Raw genomic sequence first — 17,756 nt, 5'->3', positions numbered from 1 at the left:
TGGAGCACCTCTGCTATGATGAAAGGCTGAGAGAGTTGGGCTTGTCCAGCCTGGAGAAGAGAAGGCTCCAGGGAGACCTTATTGCAGCCTTCCAGTACCTGAAGGGGCCTACAAGGAAGCTCTGTGGGGGGACTTTTTACAAGGGCCTGTAGTGACAGGACAAGGGGTAATGAGCTTGAAGGTGGGGAGGTTTAGATTAGATATCAGGAAGAAGTTCTTCACGGAGAGGGTGGTGAGGCAGTGGAGCAGGTTGCCCAGAGAAGCTGTGGATGCCCCATCCCTGGAAGTGTGGCCAGGCTGGATGAGGCTTTGAGCAACCTGGTCTAGTGGAAGGTGTCCCTGCCCATGGCAGGGGGGGGGGAATAGATGATCTTTAAGGTCCCTTCCAACCTAAACTATTCTACGATTCTATGATTCTTCATCAAACCTTTGGAGGCTGTACTGTATCTATCTGGGATGGACTTGGCTTTCTTCATAGTAACCCTTTCCATTTGTGACTAAAGCAGCACTGGTAATACACAAACATTTTGACTATTGCTGAGCAGTTAAGACTCTACTTTTCCCAGTCTGCCACTTCTGTGAGTTGACTAGGGGTGCACAGTGCAGACACCAGGAGGAGACACAGCTAGGATAGCTGATTCCAACTGACCAAAGGGATATCCCACACCATATGATGTTATGCTCAGCAATAAAACCGGGAAAAGGGTTTTTCCTGGGAGGTAGTCATTGCTTGAAGACTGGCTAAGAATTGGTCTAGATGTAAGACATGATGAATCCATCACTTAGTTTTGGTTTTCATAGTTATTTTCTCTCTTTCCTCTTTCCTTAACTTAATAAACTGTCTTTATCTTGACCCATGAGTTTTCTAACTTTCACTCTTCCTGATCTGTCCCCTATCTCCATGGGGGTGGGGAGTGAGCGAGTGTATGCTATTTCTAGGGAGGCCGTTCTCCCTACAGTCCTCCACAGACCATTTCAATGGGAAGAATGGTCCCATTTATCTTTTCACATGCACTTAAGTGTCCTCTGCTACTTAGTGTTTGAAATACGGGTTTCACTCTGCTCATGACAACAATTTTCTAGAGCTATTACCTAGTTGAGAAGTCAAATCAAGATGCTGTTTCATAAAATCTGAGCCCTGGCAGGGATTTCTCCTCTCCATAACCACCAAGAGAGAACACAAGTACCTCTGTCAGGTTCGGTTGCAGAGTACTATCTTCCAGAGTGGCAACAATTCAGACAAATCCCTGTGTTCAGTGTCTGTTGCTGAGTATCTCTGGTCAGTAGACAGCTTCATTAAACCAATTTTTGAGTTTACTTACCATGCTCTCTTGACTACATAGGATATTAGGTACTTTCAGTTTCATCATCTGGACTAAACTCAACAACTTAAGTATGTAATCTGAAATAATTTCATTTAAGTCACTATGATAGCAATTATAAAAATTCATCCTAGAAAATAAAATAAAGCACTTACCAATTGTGGAACAGCATTACTAAGAGCAACAATCATTCATTGGTGAGGTAAATTCAGCAAACCTGAAAACAAATAAACTGAATTTCTGTCCTCAAATTTCACTTTTTAAGAATTGAAAAGTATTGTCTTGCTGTTTGAAAGATTTGTATGTATTTGTCATTGCTAAATCTCTCTTAGTTTCACTGACTATATTTTTCATAATTTAAGACAAAGAAATAAAATCAAAATGAAATGTTAGACTGTTATTTATATATATGCAGGAATTCTAAATACAAATAGAATAAGGACATAACCGCTCCAGAGCCCTTCACCTCCTTCTCTTCATATCTCTTTTCCTTCACAAAAAGCACACGAGTTACACACTGTAGAACAATGGGAGAAAATACACTAGAAGTTTTGATACTGTGATTAGTATTTTCCTTATTAAGTTCAAAGTCTTATTTCTGCTGATGTCAGTTTGCAGAACATTAAGTTTATGTTTGCTCAATCTGAAACCTCTTATGTAAACCCAGAACACAATTCTGTGTTTGTACTGCTGTGCAATATATTTCTTGGTCAGGTGTTTCTACCATGAAAGCTCAGTTGTAATCAGATATGCAGCAAGACCCGCAACTGGAAGAGTAATGAACGCACAGGGGGAAAAAGACAAAACTTCAAAGTAACCTGAAAAGGCTAAAGCAGCAGGGGTTGAAGGCAATGGGAGCATTCTGAATAATATTAAATGTATTGCCCTGACTTCACTGACTAGAGAGAGAAAATTGAATTCCAGGGGCAAATTAAAAATGTAACTATTTACTGCAGGCATGTGATCAAATAAAATAAGACATTCTGTTAAAGTATATTTATTTTTGATCTCTCCTAATATGATTCCATTTCCTCCCCATGCACCTTGATAACTTCAGAGAAAGAAGGGGATGAGTTTATGCTTCTTGAATTATCCTTTCTGATAGAGGTATATAGTAGAAAAACATGCATTTGACTAGTAAATGCACAATATTCAACATGTGAGAACAGTATACCACCTCTAAGATTACAACACAGAGCAGGAGACCAGTAGGCTGCATTCCCGAACACTGGACTAACACTGACCACTCATCCAGCCAGACAGTCACTAAAGTCCCTCTTCATTCATGTGTTTTCAGGACACAGGGAAGTAACCAGGACAGTTAATGAAGTGAAATACATGCAAAAGATTACATGTATTGTAGGGGTTCTTGTCTTTATGCAGTAACTAAATTTTAAAAAAAAACCATAGACTACGACAAACTGTGTCCTCACAGCAATCAGTGCTAGTCTCCCTGTTAAAAACAAAAGTGTGTAAGTACTATATAAAGGTGTACAGAGTTGAAGGAAATATGGCAACAGTTAAAAGCTGAGGGCAATCATAAAATATGCATGCATATATGCATGTGATATGTAATTAAAAAGAAAGAACTGGCTTTATCGATGCAATTTGGAAAATACAAACTGAGAGAATAGAAATTTGAGGATGAATTAAGTTTATAATAAATTCATAATAACAAAGTAAGGTTGGTCAAACGGTGGTAGTAAACTTTTCAAGCACCGGCATAAGCTGATATCCCAGAAGAACATGGCCAGGTCATGTGACTTCCCCAGATACTAATCAAACCCTGTTCAGGTACTCCCTGAAACAGATGTGATTCCTCTGTATTTGAGCAACCCCGAAATTATTAGTTTTTCATTAATCTGTTCAGCTGCTTTTTCAATCTATGTAAAATCTGACCCTCCATGACTATCTCAGCTACTCATCATGTGAAGAATCATCTCAGATATTTTTTATTTCCATACTGATTCCACCTAGTTTCACGTGATGCCCCTTAACTTCTTGTACTGGAAGCAACACTAAATAATGTACCTTTCTCCAGTCTATCGACACTGCTAGTGATTTTCTAGATTGCTATCCTATTCTTCTGCTCCTTATCTGTGCTGACTCTCTAAAACAAGTCATAGTTACTATGCACATGTAGTTAGGTCCCTAATGCCATTGAGTTTACTCAAGGTTAGGAGCCTAAGTACACAGAATGGTTTTATGATAAATCACAGAATAGCTGAGGTTGGAAAACACCTGTGGAGATCATCTAGTTCAAGATCCCTGCTTACTAAAGGCTGAGTTAGAACAGCTTGCTCAGGGACAAATCCTGTTGAGTTTTAAATATCTCCAAGGATGGATACACCACAACTTCTCTGCGCAGCATGATTGAGTCTTGGCCATTCTGAAAGTAAAGAAGCTATTTTCTTACGTTTTAATAGAATTTCCTGAATTTCAATTTGTGCCTATTGTCTCTTGCCTTGTAACTGATCACCACTAAAAGTCTGGCCTCACCTTCTTCATTCCATCCATCAGATATATCTACACATTGATAAGATCTTCCTGAGCCCTAAGAAGTATTTTGACACAGACTACAGGAATGAAATTAAGATAGAAAAAAATTATTTGGGAATTTCAGTTGCAAACTAAAGTTGAATATGGGAAGTTTATAAAATAAATGAATAGAATATTTAAAAACAAACAAACAAACAAAGAACAAACAAACCCAAAACCCCAAACAGGAAGGTATCATATTTTTGCTCAAAACCATAACTGTTGCTCATGTTTGGATAACTTACCTGGTTCTTCATTTAAATAAGAAGAGAAAAGGAATCAAGGAATCAGGTGATTATAGATTTGCAATTAAGAGAATGTTGTGAAGGGGTGTAATACAAACACTGATTTTCATTCACACTTAAATGTCACCTCAGTAGCATTATTACAAGGGGTTACTTCATTATTTGTTTTCATGAAGGTTTGTAAAGCCCAAAAATATTTCTAATCACATGGGATTTCAGTATCTGTTTATAATAATAAAACTAATAAAATAACTGCAAAGAATTTACAAACCCAGATCTCAGTAACTAAAATCCAGTCACTAATGCCATATGAAATGCCTGTAACCCAGTGGATTATATTTTTTCCCATATTCCTTTAATAGATCTGTTATTTCATAGCAACACATTCTTAAGAACTCTTTCGAAACAATAATGGAGGTAAATCTAAAATTAATATAGCATCTGCAGAACCACATTTTTTACTAGTGTGAAGGATCAGTTGTGTTTATGTGACTATCAACATGCTATTCTTAAGGCAAGAATATTTTCAAGGTAGTGTCTAGAATATTATCAATAGTCTTTTGAGTCATTTATTGCTCTTTGCTCCATAATGAACCCCTGCTTTCATAACCTAGAGTAAATCCTCAGTAACTGTGATTTTGAACAGCAAAATTTAAAGAAAAATTGTAAAATAAGTATAAATATTCAAACATATCTTTCTGCAAGAGACATCATCTGCTGTCATTGCTTTCCAAATTCTTGTTTTTTGACTGTCAATATTGTGAATCTGCATTTCAAAAATAACAGCATTCTCAGATTTGTGTGGTAGTATTCTTAAATCCAAATATTAGCAATCTTTAATGTTTTGATCCCACAGAGAAATTGTCCGAACTTTCCTAAGTAGTGTAATTTTCAGCATTTTTAGGAGGGCAGGGAAGAATTCTTTCCTTCTTCACTGAAATTTCTTTCAAATGTTCTGTTCTAAATTTGACTTCAGTTCTGTATGTCCACAGTGTAAGCTTATCAGCTATATTCCCTTAGATACTTCCCTTCTTAGCCGAGTGCTGTACATTTAGACATTTATTTCAGCACCACTAGTCTATCTCATAACTACTTAACTTAAAATGTGGATGTTTGTGCCACTGAAGTGTCTAAATCTCTTCATGTGCAGAAGACATTTTACTGAATGTCTGAGGATTTGCAGGAGGGGCACTGTTCAGACATTTAAGATGATGGTAGCTGTTTGTTCAATAGTGTCTTATGTCTGGAAATTTAAACAAAAGTATTTCTCTCAATTCTATCCCTTCTGTGCCTTTTAAGCACTACCTTAGCCTTCTGTCACTCTGATAGAATTTGAGGTTTATGGCTTTTTTTTTTATGTGGAAAAACAGATATCCACTTGCACATCTTGATTGTGCAAGGGTTTTTAGATATTTTTTTAAGATATAGTGCTTAAAACCAAAATTAGTTATTTGGTACAATTTACAAATTCACTGAGGGTCCTTAATCCCATTGACTTCATGTCAGCTAAGATGCACTGACATATTTCAGATCTTGTAAATTTCCTATTTGTCTAATTACCTTTTAAAAAATAAGGTGTTAAAAAGCTGACAAGCATGCTTTAGGAAGAGAGTGGGAGAACACAGAATTAAATACAAATTTCTGGGATCTCAGGTTATGTATAAATGAGAAGAAATTATTTTCCTTAGTTATATAGAGCTGTGTACAAAATATACTTCTACTAAGTTAAAATGGTTTGATCACTTTAAAAAAAGTCTTAAAAGATTTTGATTCTGATTTCATCAGATAATGGCATTAGCATTTCCATACCCTTTAAAAAACAAACAAACAAACAAAGCAAAAAAACAAAACCAAAACTTCCTGGAGATTTATCAATTATGTGATAGAAACATCTCAGTTACAAACCTCTTAAATTTAAAAAATATGCATTTGCTAATCAATTTGGTATTAATTTAACATACAACAACTCACTCTCAGATATGGATTTTGTGTAGCAGCATGTTCAAGACCACATTTTCTGTTTACCGATTTTGGAAGTTCGGCTCCCATACAGACTGTCCTGCTTAGAGCAAATGCCAACCTATTTAAGACATAACGTTCACCTAGTATCCACTACAAATACAACTTTCCCAGGAGCAAATAAGCTACGTGATGTCAAAAAGTCAAACACCACTCTCATTTATGTTGACTTTACTAGTGAAATACATGTGAAGGACTAATACAGTTACTAAGAGTAGAGTTTGGCTACAGGATAAGCAGTGTCAGATGCTTATTTTAGCTGTGGCAGCAGGGTAGGAAAAGTTGCTATGCATATGCTACATGAGGAAGTACTGCTGGGTTCCTCCAGAAGTGTGAATTTTGTATGAATCAAACCTGTGTTGTAACTAGTAGGTTTTGTTTGTTTGTTGGTTGGTTTTGTTTGTTTGTTTGTTTCTTTTGAAGGAGAGCTCTGTTTTAGGCCCACTTTGCAGTATCAAGTTACCTTTGCTAAGCTATCAAGATGTGCAAAAATTAAAAAAAAACACCTTCAACACGGAAATTGTGCTGGCAGATGGGCCTACCACTCCATCTGCTTCCTACTCCTGTGAGAAGAGAGCTTTTGTTGGCTTAGTTTGTCTTCCAGGGAATGTAGGATAGCTTTGCTGATAATGATAAAACCCACAAACTTTTCTTGTTACCATATGCTGTGTCTCTTCCTCAGCACTCTGCTGGTAGAAGCTATGCCAATCATGCTTATAATGCAGCCCTGTCCAATTGTAGTGAACGATCCAAAACTTATTTAAAATATACACCTTTTAAAGTCTTATTGGGAGACTAATTTATACAACTTTGAAATGCCTTTGCATTTCCCCAGGTGAGTAAAGGGAACTTTGTGTATGTTAATACCAGACTTGAAAGCTAACTATATCTGAGTCATTAATTCTTCAGCGGTAAGAGTAAGCTGTAATCCTGAGGTGAATGAAGACTTCTGAGGTATGAAAGACTCAGGCTGACCTTGCCAGTGCCAGTAATCATGTTTAGAGCACAAGCAGATTGCACTGCAGGGATTTTAGAAGGGCAATATAAGCATGTATGCACTTCCAGGGTCTTAGAAAATGTCTGTGTCTTTAGACCATCAGCAAAAGAAAGATGAAGTAGTTTTACAAGAGATCTCCCATGGCATAACGCCTTGTACACGTCTGTACTTCTGCTACATGCACAGCTACATTTATGCATGGGTACATACGTAAAGTGTGGACAAACATACTGGATTATATTTTTATTCCGCCTCTTTATTCTTGTGAATATTTTGGCAAGAGCAAAATTAATAAGGCTTCCATCCTCAAAAGTCTTTGTAAAATGTTTGATGTGGGTCTGACAGCGAAATACAACGAATTGCTGAACTGCAGCACATGGTCAGTTGAAAAGTAAATCTCTACAATAGGTATGCCTGTAGTATCTACAGAGTAAAATCTAATTGCAAAAAAAAAAAAAAGAGCGATGTGGAGTTTTTTATATATACTTCTTTAGTGATACTTATATAAGGGAAAAAATTACTTGGTTCTAAAAATACAATAATACACTTTAAAAAATCTCTCCATTTTATGTTCTAATAATAGCCTTATTTTAAAAGAAGAGCAGGGGCCAAGGGAATTTTCCTTCACGTAAAGGAATAGCTGCTTTAATCTTTTTATTATTTTGGAAAAATGAATTATTTGCATGAACATTTTAAATATTCATTGATGTATGCTAAGATCTTTTCCTTTCTAATTTGGGCTTTACATCTTCAGAGTGAGCAACAGCCTTTTAAACTTAGATTTTCAGTGAAATTTTTGAAGAAGAAATATGACATACTCTTTTCTTCTTTTAAAAAAACAAACTTAAGCCCAAAACACAATGTACACCATCCCTCCACCCCCGCCTCCCCCCACCCTTAGCTTTAGTCATTAGATATACTCCAGGAAGTGATCTCTATCTTTGTTCTAAAAGAAGTCAGCATGTTGCTATTGCTGCTTGTCTTAAAGTTCTTGTCCAATTTGTCATTCAGTATTGTAACACCATCACAGCAGACTCTTTACCACTTAAATGATAAAAGTTTCAATAGGCACTTTAGTGGAATTACGAAAAAGCTACCACTCTTCCACTGTGATGCCAGAAAGCTATCTTCTTTCTATGTCAGGTCAGTAAACTGTACCTTGTAGGCCTGAGCTTGTCTCAGTGTAATTCCAGAGTAACAAAATAACAACAACAAAAAGCTGTGTATATTACAGGATTTATCTTTCCTTCGTAGATCAAACCAAAACTGACAGTAAGATAAATGTAGTAACTTGCTGGAAACAACTGCTGTCTTTTATAGTCAAAGGATTCCTGTCCTATTATAAAGCTTAGGTTTATCTTTTAAACGTGTTGTTGGTTTACTTTTCTTTCTATTTCATTGTTGTGGTTGTACTTAAGTGACTTTGTCAGGGTTATAACTTTCTTCTTCTCCGAACATGTCTGCCAAGATCTTAAAGCGAGGTCCCCAGTCACTGAGATAGTCATAATCCTGGTCTGCCTCTGTGGTAAGGGAGTCTATAGAGCTGAGAGACTCTGCAACAGATCCATTTCCTTCATAAGCATAGGTTGCCAAGGAGTCATAAGGAGGTGCAGTTGGATCTACATCATTTTCCTGCAGCCTTTGATTAATGAAAACTCTTATGTCTGTGTTATCTTCCACTGATGGTCTCTGACGTGGAAAACGCAAGGTATCTGGTTTTATGTCCCTGCGTATTTTGTTGTCTTCAATCACTTTGGGATTCCTCAGGGCACCTATGTCAAAAGCCTGGGTGTCCTCTTCTCCACCTCCTTCATCATCATAATGGATAACATTATCTCTGATGTCTTCTTTAGAGGTCATCAGGGTGTCCTTTTTCTTCTGCCTCCGTAGTGCTACATACAGTACCACAATGACTGTAACGAGAGAAAACTGAAGTTAAGACATGCACAGAAATAATGTGGTACTCTGATGATATATCACTGTACCTTCCTTTGAAAGTTGCAACGAATCCAAAGGACGTTTTTTCCTTAAAATACATGCTCCTACTATTCTTTCAAAAATAGCAGTGCTCTAGTCTATGAAAAGTCATTTGCTGTTTGATGTATGAGTCTAACTCCTTAGTTCTTGCTGTGCTGCTGAAGGAAGTAACAAATAATTTTCCTACTGGCCTACTTTGTGAACAAATAGAATTGGACAGGACTTCAGCTTTTTAGCGCAGAGAGACAGAGAGATGGGATTTTTTAGAAAATGTCTTCCATAGCAAAATAGAGAAAAATCCCCAAATTTCCACACTGCAGAGAAAAAAACCCACAGTATCAAAGAGAAAAAAAATAAAATTAATATTTGAATTGGAGAAAAAATAATTCTACTTCAGATTTTTATACATCACACTTTGACCTCTTCAGGAATCTGTTTTGAAAAAACTCACGTGATATTGTTCTGGACAGAAAAGGGGTCCAGGAGATCTGATTGATTTTCAGGTATCACCTCCTCCAAGGCTAACAGTGGTTCATCTCAATGAGCAGGAAATCTAGAAAAGGCAGCAGGATGCCTGCATAGATGAATAATGAGCTCCTAACTAAACTCGGATTTTAAAAAGAGATATATAAGAGGTGAAAACAAAGAGCAGGTGAGACAGGAGGAATATACAGTTACTGCCTGAACATGCAGGGATGCGGTTAGGAAAGTCAAAGCCCATCTGATGTTGAACCTCGTGAGAGTCATGAGTAGAAACAAGATCTTGCATGATAGCAGCAAAAGAAGTAGGGAAAACCTGTGCTCACTGTTCAGTGCAGCAGGGGACCTTCTGACAAAAGACACAGAAAAGGCCAATCTACTCAATGGCTTCTTTGCCTCTCCCTTTATTGGTAAGGTCATCCTTCAGGAATCCCAGGTCCCTGAGACCAGAGGGAAAGTCTGGAACAGAAAGACTTATCCTTGATGAAAGAGGGCCAGGCTAGGGAACACTAAATAAACTGGACACACACAAGAACATGGGACTTGATGGGATGCATACATAAGCAATGAGGGATATGACTGATGCAATTGTGAGGACACTTGTGCTAATTTTGGAATGGACATGATGACTGGGAGAAATTTTTGAGGACCAGAGAAAGTGACAATCCTATTTTCAAGAAAGGAAAGAAGAATGAGCTAGGGAACTACAGGGCAGTCAGCCTCTCCCTGATCCTGAGGGAAGCGATACAGCGAATAATTCTGGAAACCATTTTCAAACCTATCAAGCACGAAGGGTATGAGTAGTCAGCATGGATTTCCTGATTTTTAATCTAAACATCCCTAGCAGGGAGGTTTAGATTAGATATCAGGAAGAAGTTCTTCACGGAGGGGGTGGTGAGGCACTGGAACAGGTTGCCCAGAGAAGCTGTGGATGCCCCATCCCTGGAAGTGTTCAAGGCCAGTCTGGATGAGGCTTTGAGCAATCTGGTCTAGTGGAGGGTGTCCCTGCCCATGGCAGGGGGGTTGGAACTGGATGATCTTTAAGGTCCTTTCCAACCCAAACCATTCTGTGATTCTGTGATTCTATGATTCTATGATTTATAAAGGTGAAACTGTGCTTAACTCATCTGAAAGCCTTCTACAATGATGTCCCTGGTGGGTGAAGGGAGAAAAATGCATTGTTTTTATCCTAACTTTAGCAAATTTTTTGATGCTGTCTCCCATAGCATCCTTCTCAAAAAAACTGAGAAAGTATGGACTAGACAAATAGACAGTGAGATGGATTGCAAAGCTGGCCAAACTGCCAGGCTGTAAGGGTTGTGATCAACAGCTCAAAGACTAGATGGAGGCCAGTCACTAATGCTGCATGGGAGAGGTTGATACGGGGACCAGTTTTGTTTAACATCTCCAAATATGACCTGGATCAAGAGGTTGAGTATACCCTCAGCAAGTTTGCAGGTGATAGAAAACAGGGGTTTTGCCATCATTCAAAGAGACCTCACCAGGCTGGACTAACGGGCCAACAGGAACCCCATGAAGTTCATCAAAGGGAAATGCCCAGTCTCACATATGGAGGAGAATAACCATATACTGTAGATGCTGTTGGCTGACTGTCTGGAAAGCAGCTTGACGGAGAAGGACCTAGTGTCCTGACAGACAACAAGTTCATTATGGGTCAGCAATGTGCCCTTGTGGCAAAGAAGGCAAAGAGCATTTGGGACTGCATTAGGAAGAAGAGCCTTGCCTAGGGAAGTGACCATTCCCCTCTGCTCAACCCTGGTCAGACACACTTGGAGTTCTAGGTCGAGTTCTGGGCTCCTCAATACAAGACAGATGTGGAGTTCCTGGAGTAAGTCCAGTGCAGAGCCATGAAGATGATTAAGAGATTGGAAAATCTGCCATGTGAAGAGCGGCTGAGCAAGCTGCGATTGTTCAGCCCGGGAAAGTCTCAGGGAGATCTTATCAATGTGTAGAAATACCTGATGGGTGGAATTAAAGAAGATGGAGCCAGGCGTTTCTCAGTGGTGCCCAGTGATATAACAAGAGGCAATGGGCACAAATTGAAACACAGGAAATTCTATTAAAACATAAGAAAAAAGCTTCTTTACTGTCAGAACAGTCAAGCATTGGATCATGTTGCCCAGAGAAGCTGTGGCATATCCATCCCTGAAGATATTCAAAACCAAACTGGATACTAGGGAATCTGCTCTAACTGACCCTGCTCTAAGCAGGGAGGTTGGACTACATGATTTTCAGAGGTGTCTTCCAACTCAGATTTTTGATTCTGTGTAATATAAAATGTTACAAATGGGTTTTATTCCAAATAGCAACTCAATGGCAATCAGTTTATGGGCTTTTTTTTCAATAGTTTGTCTTTGGAGATATATTTCATTAAATGCAAAATCTGCCAGTAGTAAACTGCCCTTTTAGTTATATTTAATTCCCTAACTGCCTTTGGCAGAAATGGCAGTGTTCTAAGTGCTGGCGTTGAAGTAGCATAATAATGAATACAGGAGTTGCAATGATTATAAATTCATGGTGAGGCATGTGTGCCCTAAAATAACTCCTGATTCTGGTATGTTGACTGTTTTTTGTCTAGGAACGAGTTCAACAAAAATTACTTCATTTACAATTTTAATGATTCTCTGTCAGGCCAGGTTCACAGCAAGAAATCCAAACACAACCTTTAAATTGCTGAATGGAATCGTAAGGAGAAAGTCTGCATATGAGATAAACGACATTCTCTTAGGTTACACACAGCACTGGAGATCTCATTATTTATACATTATTTTTTCTGGGTAATACTGCCAGGTTGATTGGAATTAAGGGAGTTATGACAGGACCAAAGTTGTTTTCCAAACATAATCCCAGTAATTTGATCTAGTGTTCTGTGCAAAGTGGGAATTAAAAGATCTTCAGTAGTTTTGTATACGCCAAGACCCTCAATCAGCAGCAGATCTGGTAAGGAGTTCTTTGACATTATTATTTTTGACTGAATATTCTGAATTTTTTAAAATAAAATTTCTGTTTATTTCAACAAACTGTTAGGGAATTATAAACACAGTTCTGGTGAAGGCCTCCATGATCACCTAGCAAATCTGAAGGAAAGTCAGACTTCGGGTATTCCTGCTTCACCAGAAACTCTGTCATTGTGAATGATGCCCGTGCCAAGAGCACCAAGCTCTCTGCTGCGAAGTTCACACTGGCCAGATTACTGGACATAGAGGTAACAACCTGAAAGGCTTTGCTACAGCTACGCATCTGGGGCTTCTCGGCACTTTGCTCTGCAACAGTGATGTTAAATATCCTGGGAGTCCTGCTGTAAGACAGAGCTCTAATTGACTTATCTCTTCATGTGAAAATAAGTTAAAGCTTTTTTCATCATGGGATTTCTTTGATGATGAGGCTCACCCCTGGCTGTTTTTACCCCGGAAACCCCTAAAACTTAAAAAGTAGTTGTGGTAGTTTTAGGCAGGAAGGAGCTGCTCTCCTACAGCGAGCTGTCCAGCCCCACAGGGTCTTGTTTCAAACCATGACACATCAAGCTCAGTGGTCAGTTTGCAAGGCTGGGAAGTGGCCCAGAAGGGGTGGTTTTGTTTAGGGTTGTTTTGGGCTAGCAGATAGCATGTGCTTATTAATTCCTATTCCATGGGAAGCATGACCATTTGCCATTTTCATTCTTATTTGAAATAACATCTTCTCACAACATAAAATTTCTACAGAAATTTTTACTTCCACCCACTGATATTCAGAAGCTATTTATGTTACCCTGAGCCTGTAGTAAGTGGTAAATTACTGTATTATGCAAATGCAAAGAGGTATCTATATGTTATATTCTGTGTCTGCAGCTATTTTTGCCAATACATTAGACCTACATAAGGAGTAGCATGAAATCTAGCGAGCCCACCAGTATGAAGAAGAGCCGTAGGCTAGCACGTGTAAAAATCAGTCCACATACTGCAGCCCACATTATGCCTGTGGGCTACCAAGTAGGTTTTATTTCATTATCAGTTCCTTAAGCCTGTATAATAAATAAGATGCACATGAATATTGACTGCTTTGGGTATACTGTAAATAACCTTATGGATCCATGCTTGACCAAAATTAAAATGTTCCTGTAAAGTTTTACATGGATCTAGCCAGTTGCAGTCTACATTACAATTATTTTCTCCTCTCTTATTTCTTTGTTCTCCATTTGCTCCAGTTGTCATGAAGAACTAAATAGAGGCCCTTATTAAGTCCTTACTGCTGCTGTCAGTAGGACCTATCTACACTAGTAGATAACCTTTGGCAAAAGGTTTTTAAACAAAACTGTTTCAGAGAAAAAAATACGGTTTGGATTCCACTGAAAGCTGGTTCTCTTAATGAAATAAGAGATATGTAGGTGTTAGCAGATTAACGATCTTGGGATTCTTTTACAGAAACATAGAAGCATAAAACTTCTTATAAACTGCCACGTATTTTCAATGGCTTTTTTTAAACAATAGATGGAGCTAATAACAACACAAATTAATTCACAGGTGAATAATCAGAGTAATGCATTTTGCATGGTTTCATGAGCACTAACCTAGAAGTATAACAATACACAACAAGATTGCAATCAGCGCTCCTGTGCTGAGGCCTACTGGTAAGAAGATTGCTTCCACGTTGCAGGACAGGATGGTACCATCAGAATCACATCTGCAAACACGGATAGTCATTGTGTTTGTGCTGGTCTGGACAGGGTAACTGCTGTCTTCTATTACTACTGGAAGAAAGTACAGCTCTTGCTGCCTTCTGCTATAACCATTTCTCCTGGTTTCAATTCCAGCTGTGTTGTCTGTAAAACATGACAAAGTCATTATAGGATTTTTATTGTGTACTTCAATTCACCATTACAGTTTGTATCATCCTTAGTAATAGGCAGCTATTCCATTTTTTAAACTCAGTGAATTACATGCCTTATGTAATTGCCTTGTTTTCTCTTTATGGAAGGTATTGTATTCTGACTGGTACAGCTATTTTTTGCAGAGCATTTCAAAATATTCCATTTCTTGTAAACTTGTTAGCTTGACAACTTTATTTTTAAAAAAGGACATAAATAATAATTAAAAATATCATTACAAGTATTATATTAGGAAGGCTTTTTTTTTTTTTTTTCCTCCTTATATTCCAAGCCTGTGGTCCAAAGGACTTGGATTGCACATGGATTTAGAATTGTCTCTATTAATTGATTAGTTTCCCTTTAAAACTGAAAGTAATATACCTAGACAAAATGCAAAATCCCTTCAACTTTCCTGTTTCATTAAAAATAAGTACAGAAATTAACTGGGTACTATATAATAAATTAATTATTAATGAGTTCAGAACTCCTAGAAGTTAACATCTTGTCATTTCTTCCCAGTAGATATTCAGTTATCACTTCTTTTCTTGAACCAAACAGAGTAACAAAGAAATGATGTGCAGATTAAAAGATTTACATTGAAAGCAAAACCAAGATTAAATTCACAGGCAATTAGTTAGCTGACAGATCTGAAGGAAGGTAGCCTGAAGCAGTCACTGTTCTGCCATCTCGCCCCTGTGTTTTACTATATCTTTAGAAGAAGTCACTTGCTGTCCATGTTAAGACTGTCATCCCTTTTCGCAGTTTTGTCACTACATAGGATTAAGGACTCCAAATTCAACACACAAATACTTGTGTGCAGTTCTGATGAAGGACAGTAAGAAGGAACCCTAAATATTCAAAATCAGGTATGTTATGATCAGACACCATTGAGAAAGCACTTGGCTGACAAACTATTTCATAAGTCCCCTTTTTATCAAACTCAAACATGGCACATGGACGTGTTAAATTCAGTGACATTTAGTTTTCAAAAAATGCAGGTTGTCAGTGATGAGGTTGCAGAGAGAAATCCAAAAGACTTCAAAAGGGAATTCAGGGCACTGGGGCAGTTGGTTGCAGGATCATGATGAGCACAGACAGCATTTTCCTCAATCCATTTAGTGTCAGAGAAGAATACTGGTAGGAGCAAGAAAGCACACCTGATCAACATGTGGCTCTGAGGCTGTTGCCAATGGTGGATTTTTGGTTTTTTTGGTTATGGGGAGGTTTGCATGGCACCAGGCCTCCTGGCGACAGATGGTGTGCAGCTGTCTCAAAGGGGAAAAAGGATTCTTACCCATGAATTGGTGGGCTCATCAAGAGGGCTTTAAACTAGATTTGAAGGGGAAGGGGACAAAACCATCAGTGACACCAAGAGATGCCCAGAGCCTGGAGAAGGATCACAAGTGACTAGGAAAGCATCTGGCAAGCAAAACAAGGGATCTCTAGATGCTCCAGTCAGTAAGCCGAATTCATCAGGGGGCCATCTATGGGAACGCACGGAGCATGGGAAATAAACAAGAGGAGCTGGAGGCCTGTGCACGCATCAGGGGCTATGACCTCATTGGCATTGTGGAGACATGGTGGGACGGCTCCTATGACTGCAGTGTCAGAATGGAAGGATACAGGCTCTTCAGGAAGGACAGGCAGAAGAGATGTGGAGAGGGTGTTGGTGTCTATATCAGAGACCGTGTGGAGTGCGTGGAACTCTGCCTGGGGATGATCAAGAGCTTATGGGTCAGGATTAAAGGGAGGGCAGGAAGAAGGGATACAGTAGTAGGGGTTTGCTACAGGCTACCTGGGCAGGATGAGCGAGTGGATGAGGCCCTCTACAAGCAGGTAACAGCAGTAGTCTCACGTACACAAACCCTGGTCCTCATAGGGGACTTCAACCACCCTGATAACTGTTGAAAGGACAACACAGCAAGGCACAAGCAAGCCAGGAGATTCCTGGAATGTGTCAATCACAACTTCCCTCTCCAAGTGATAGAGGAGCCGACGAGGAGGGGAGCCATGCTGGACCTTGTTCTCACCAACAGGGAGGGGCTGGTGTGGGATGTGAACCTCAAGGGCAGCCTTGGCTGCAGTGACCATGAAATGGTGGAGTTTGGAATCCTTACGGAGGCGAGGAGGGTGCACAGCAATCTCGCTACCCAGGACTTCAGGAGAGCAGACTTTGGCCTCTTCAGGGAACTGACTGGAAAGGTTCCTTGGGAAGAAGCCCTTGAGGGAAGAGGGGCCCAAGAAAGTTGGCAGGTGTTCAAGGACCTTCTCCTCCAAGCTCAGGAGCAATGCATCCTACTGAAGAGAAAGTTGGGTAAAAGCGGCCGCAGGCCTGTGTGGATGAACAAGCAGCTCCTGGTCAAAGTGAGGTGCAAAAAATAAAGGCCTACAGTGGGTGGAAGCAGGGACAGGGAGACTGGGAGGAGTACACAGAAATTGTCTAAGAAGTCAGAGAACATTACTGAATTAAATGGGAAAATTTAATAAGCTAATAATATATGGGCAATTTCCTCACCAAACTCATATGCTAAGTACACTTCACAATAGCTGTAAATATGAAAGGTCATTGAGTTTAATTAGTGTATAGCCTTCTTATGTTTAAGGATTATTTTGAGGAATTAAATGTGTTAAAATGACCTTTTTTTCCTTATTTTATTAATGAAATTAGTGGTGAAAATTTATTAGTTTGTTGTAATGTTTTAGCTTGCCTGTTCAGAAGACTACATGCTTCAAGGTATTTATGATAGAGATCCATTTTTTCATCTTGAATTTTTCACACCATTTATCAAAATCATTCAAGAGACAAAGAAAAAAAAAGATGATCAGTTATGACAAAAGTTCGGGGAGAACGCAGAGATATTAATTATATAAGTCTAAAAATTATTAAGAGAGATGTGTGATGATATACTGTAGCAGCACTGTGCATATTTAGAACAGTTCCTCTTCAGGACTATGCATCCTCCAGAAAGCACAATAGTTGGGTACTTTGAAAACAGCAAAGTAATAGTTTTTAAACAAGGCAGCAATAGTGTTATTTTCTTCCTTTTATCATTTAGTATCTCATTCTTCCTGAGATACTAAATGATAAAAGGAAGAAAATAAAAAGTTGCAGTGTTTTTGCAGGCCTGGGAAATTGGTGTTCAATTGGTGTTTGGTGGTCAGAACACCAAACAGCCTTTGCTGTTCTGACAAATCCTGTACCCTAAAAATGAGAAAAGGTGCAAGACCTGAATTTATATTAATATATGTCCTAGATAGTTAGAAATGTCAAATAAATAATTTGTCATCATTAATTATTATTATTATTATTATAT

At 38.7% G+C, this 17,756-nt stretch overlaps 1 protein-coding gene across 1 annotated transcript; it reads right to left on the bottom strand.

Moving 5' to 3' along the window:
• Positions 1-8,527: 8,527 nt before the first annotated feature.
• Positions 8,528-14,388, bottom strand: LOC104513458 (cadherin-12-like). Its single transcript, XM_010156817.1, has 2 exons — positions 14,146-14,388; positions 8,528-9,034 (listed from the first exon to the last, which is right to left on the bottom strand). The coding sequence occupies exons 1-2, from the start codon at positions 14,276-14,278 to the stop codon at positions 8,535-8,537; spliced, it is 633 nt and encodes a 210-aa protein (XP_010155119.1). The 5' UTR covers positions 14,279-14,388; the 3' UTR covers positions 8,528-8,534.
• Positions 14,389-17,756: the final 3,368 nt, after the last annotated feature.

The sequence above is a fragment of the Eurypyga helias genome, unplaced genomic scaffold (genome assembly GCF_000690775.1).
Source record: "Eurypyga helias isolate BGI_N326 unplaced genomic scaffold, ASM69077v1 scaffold7070, whole genome shotgun sequence".
In the NCBI taxonomy this organism is placed as follows: Eukaryota; Metazoa; Chordata; class Aves; order Eurypygiformes; family Eurypygidae; genus Eurypyga; species Eurypyga helias.
Note: the sequence above shows the minus strand (reverse complement) of the source record. Positions and strands in the feature narration are given on the sequence as shown.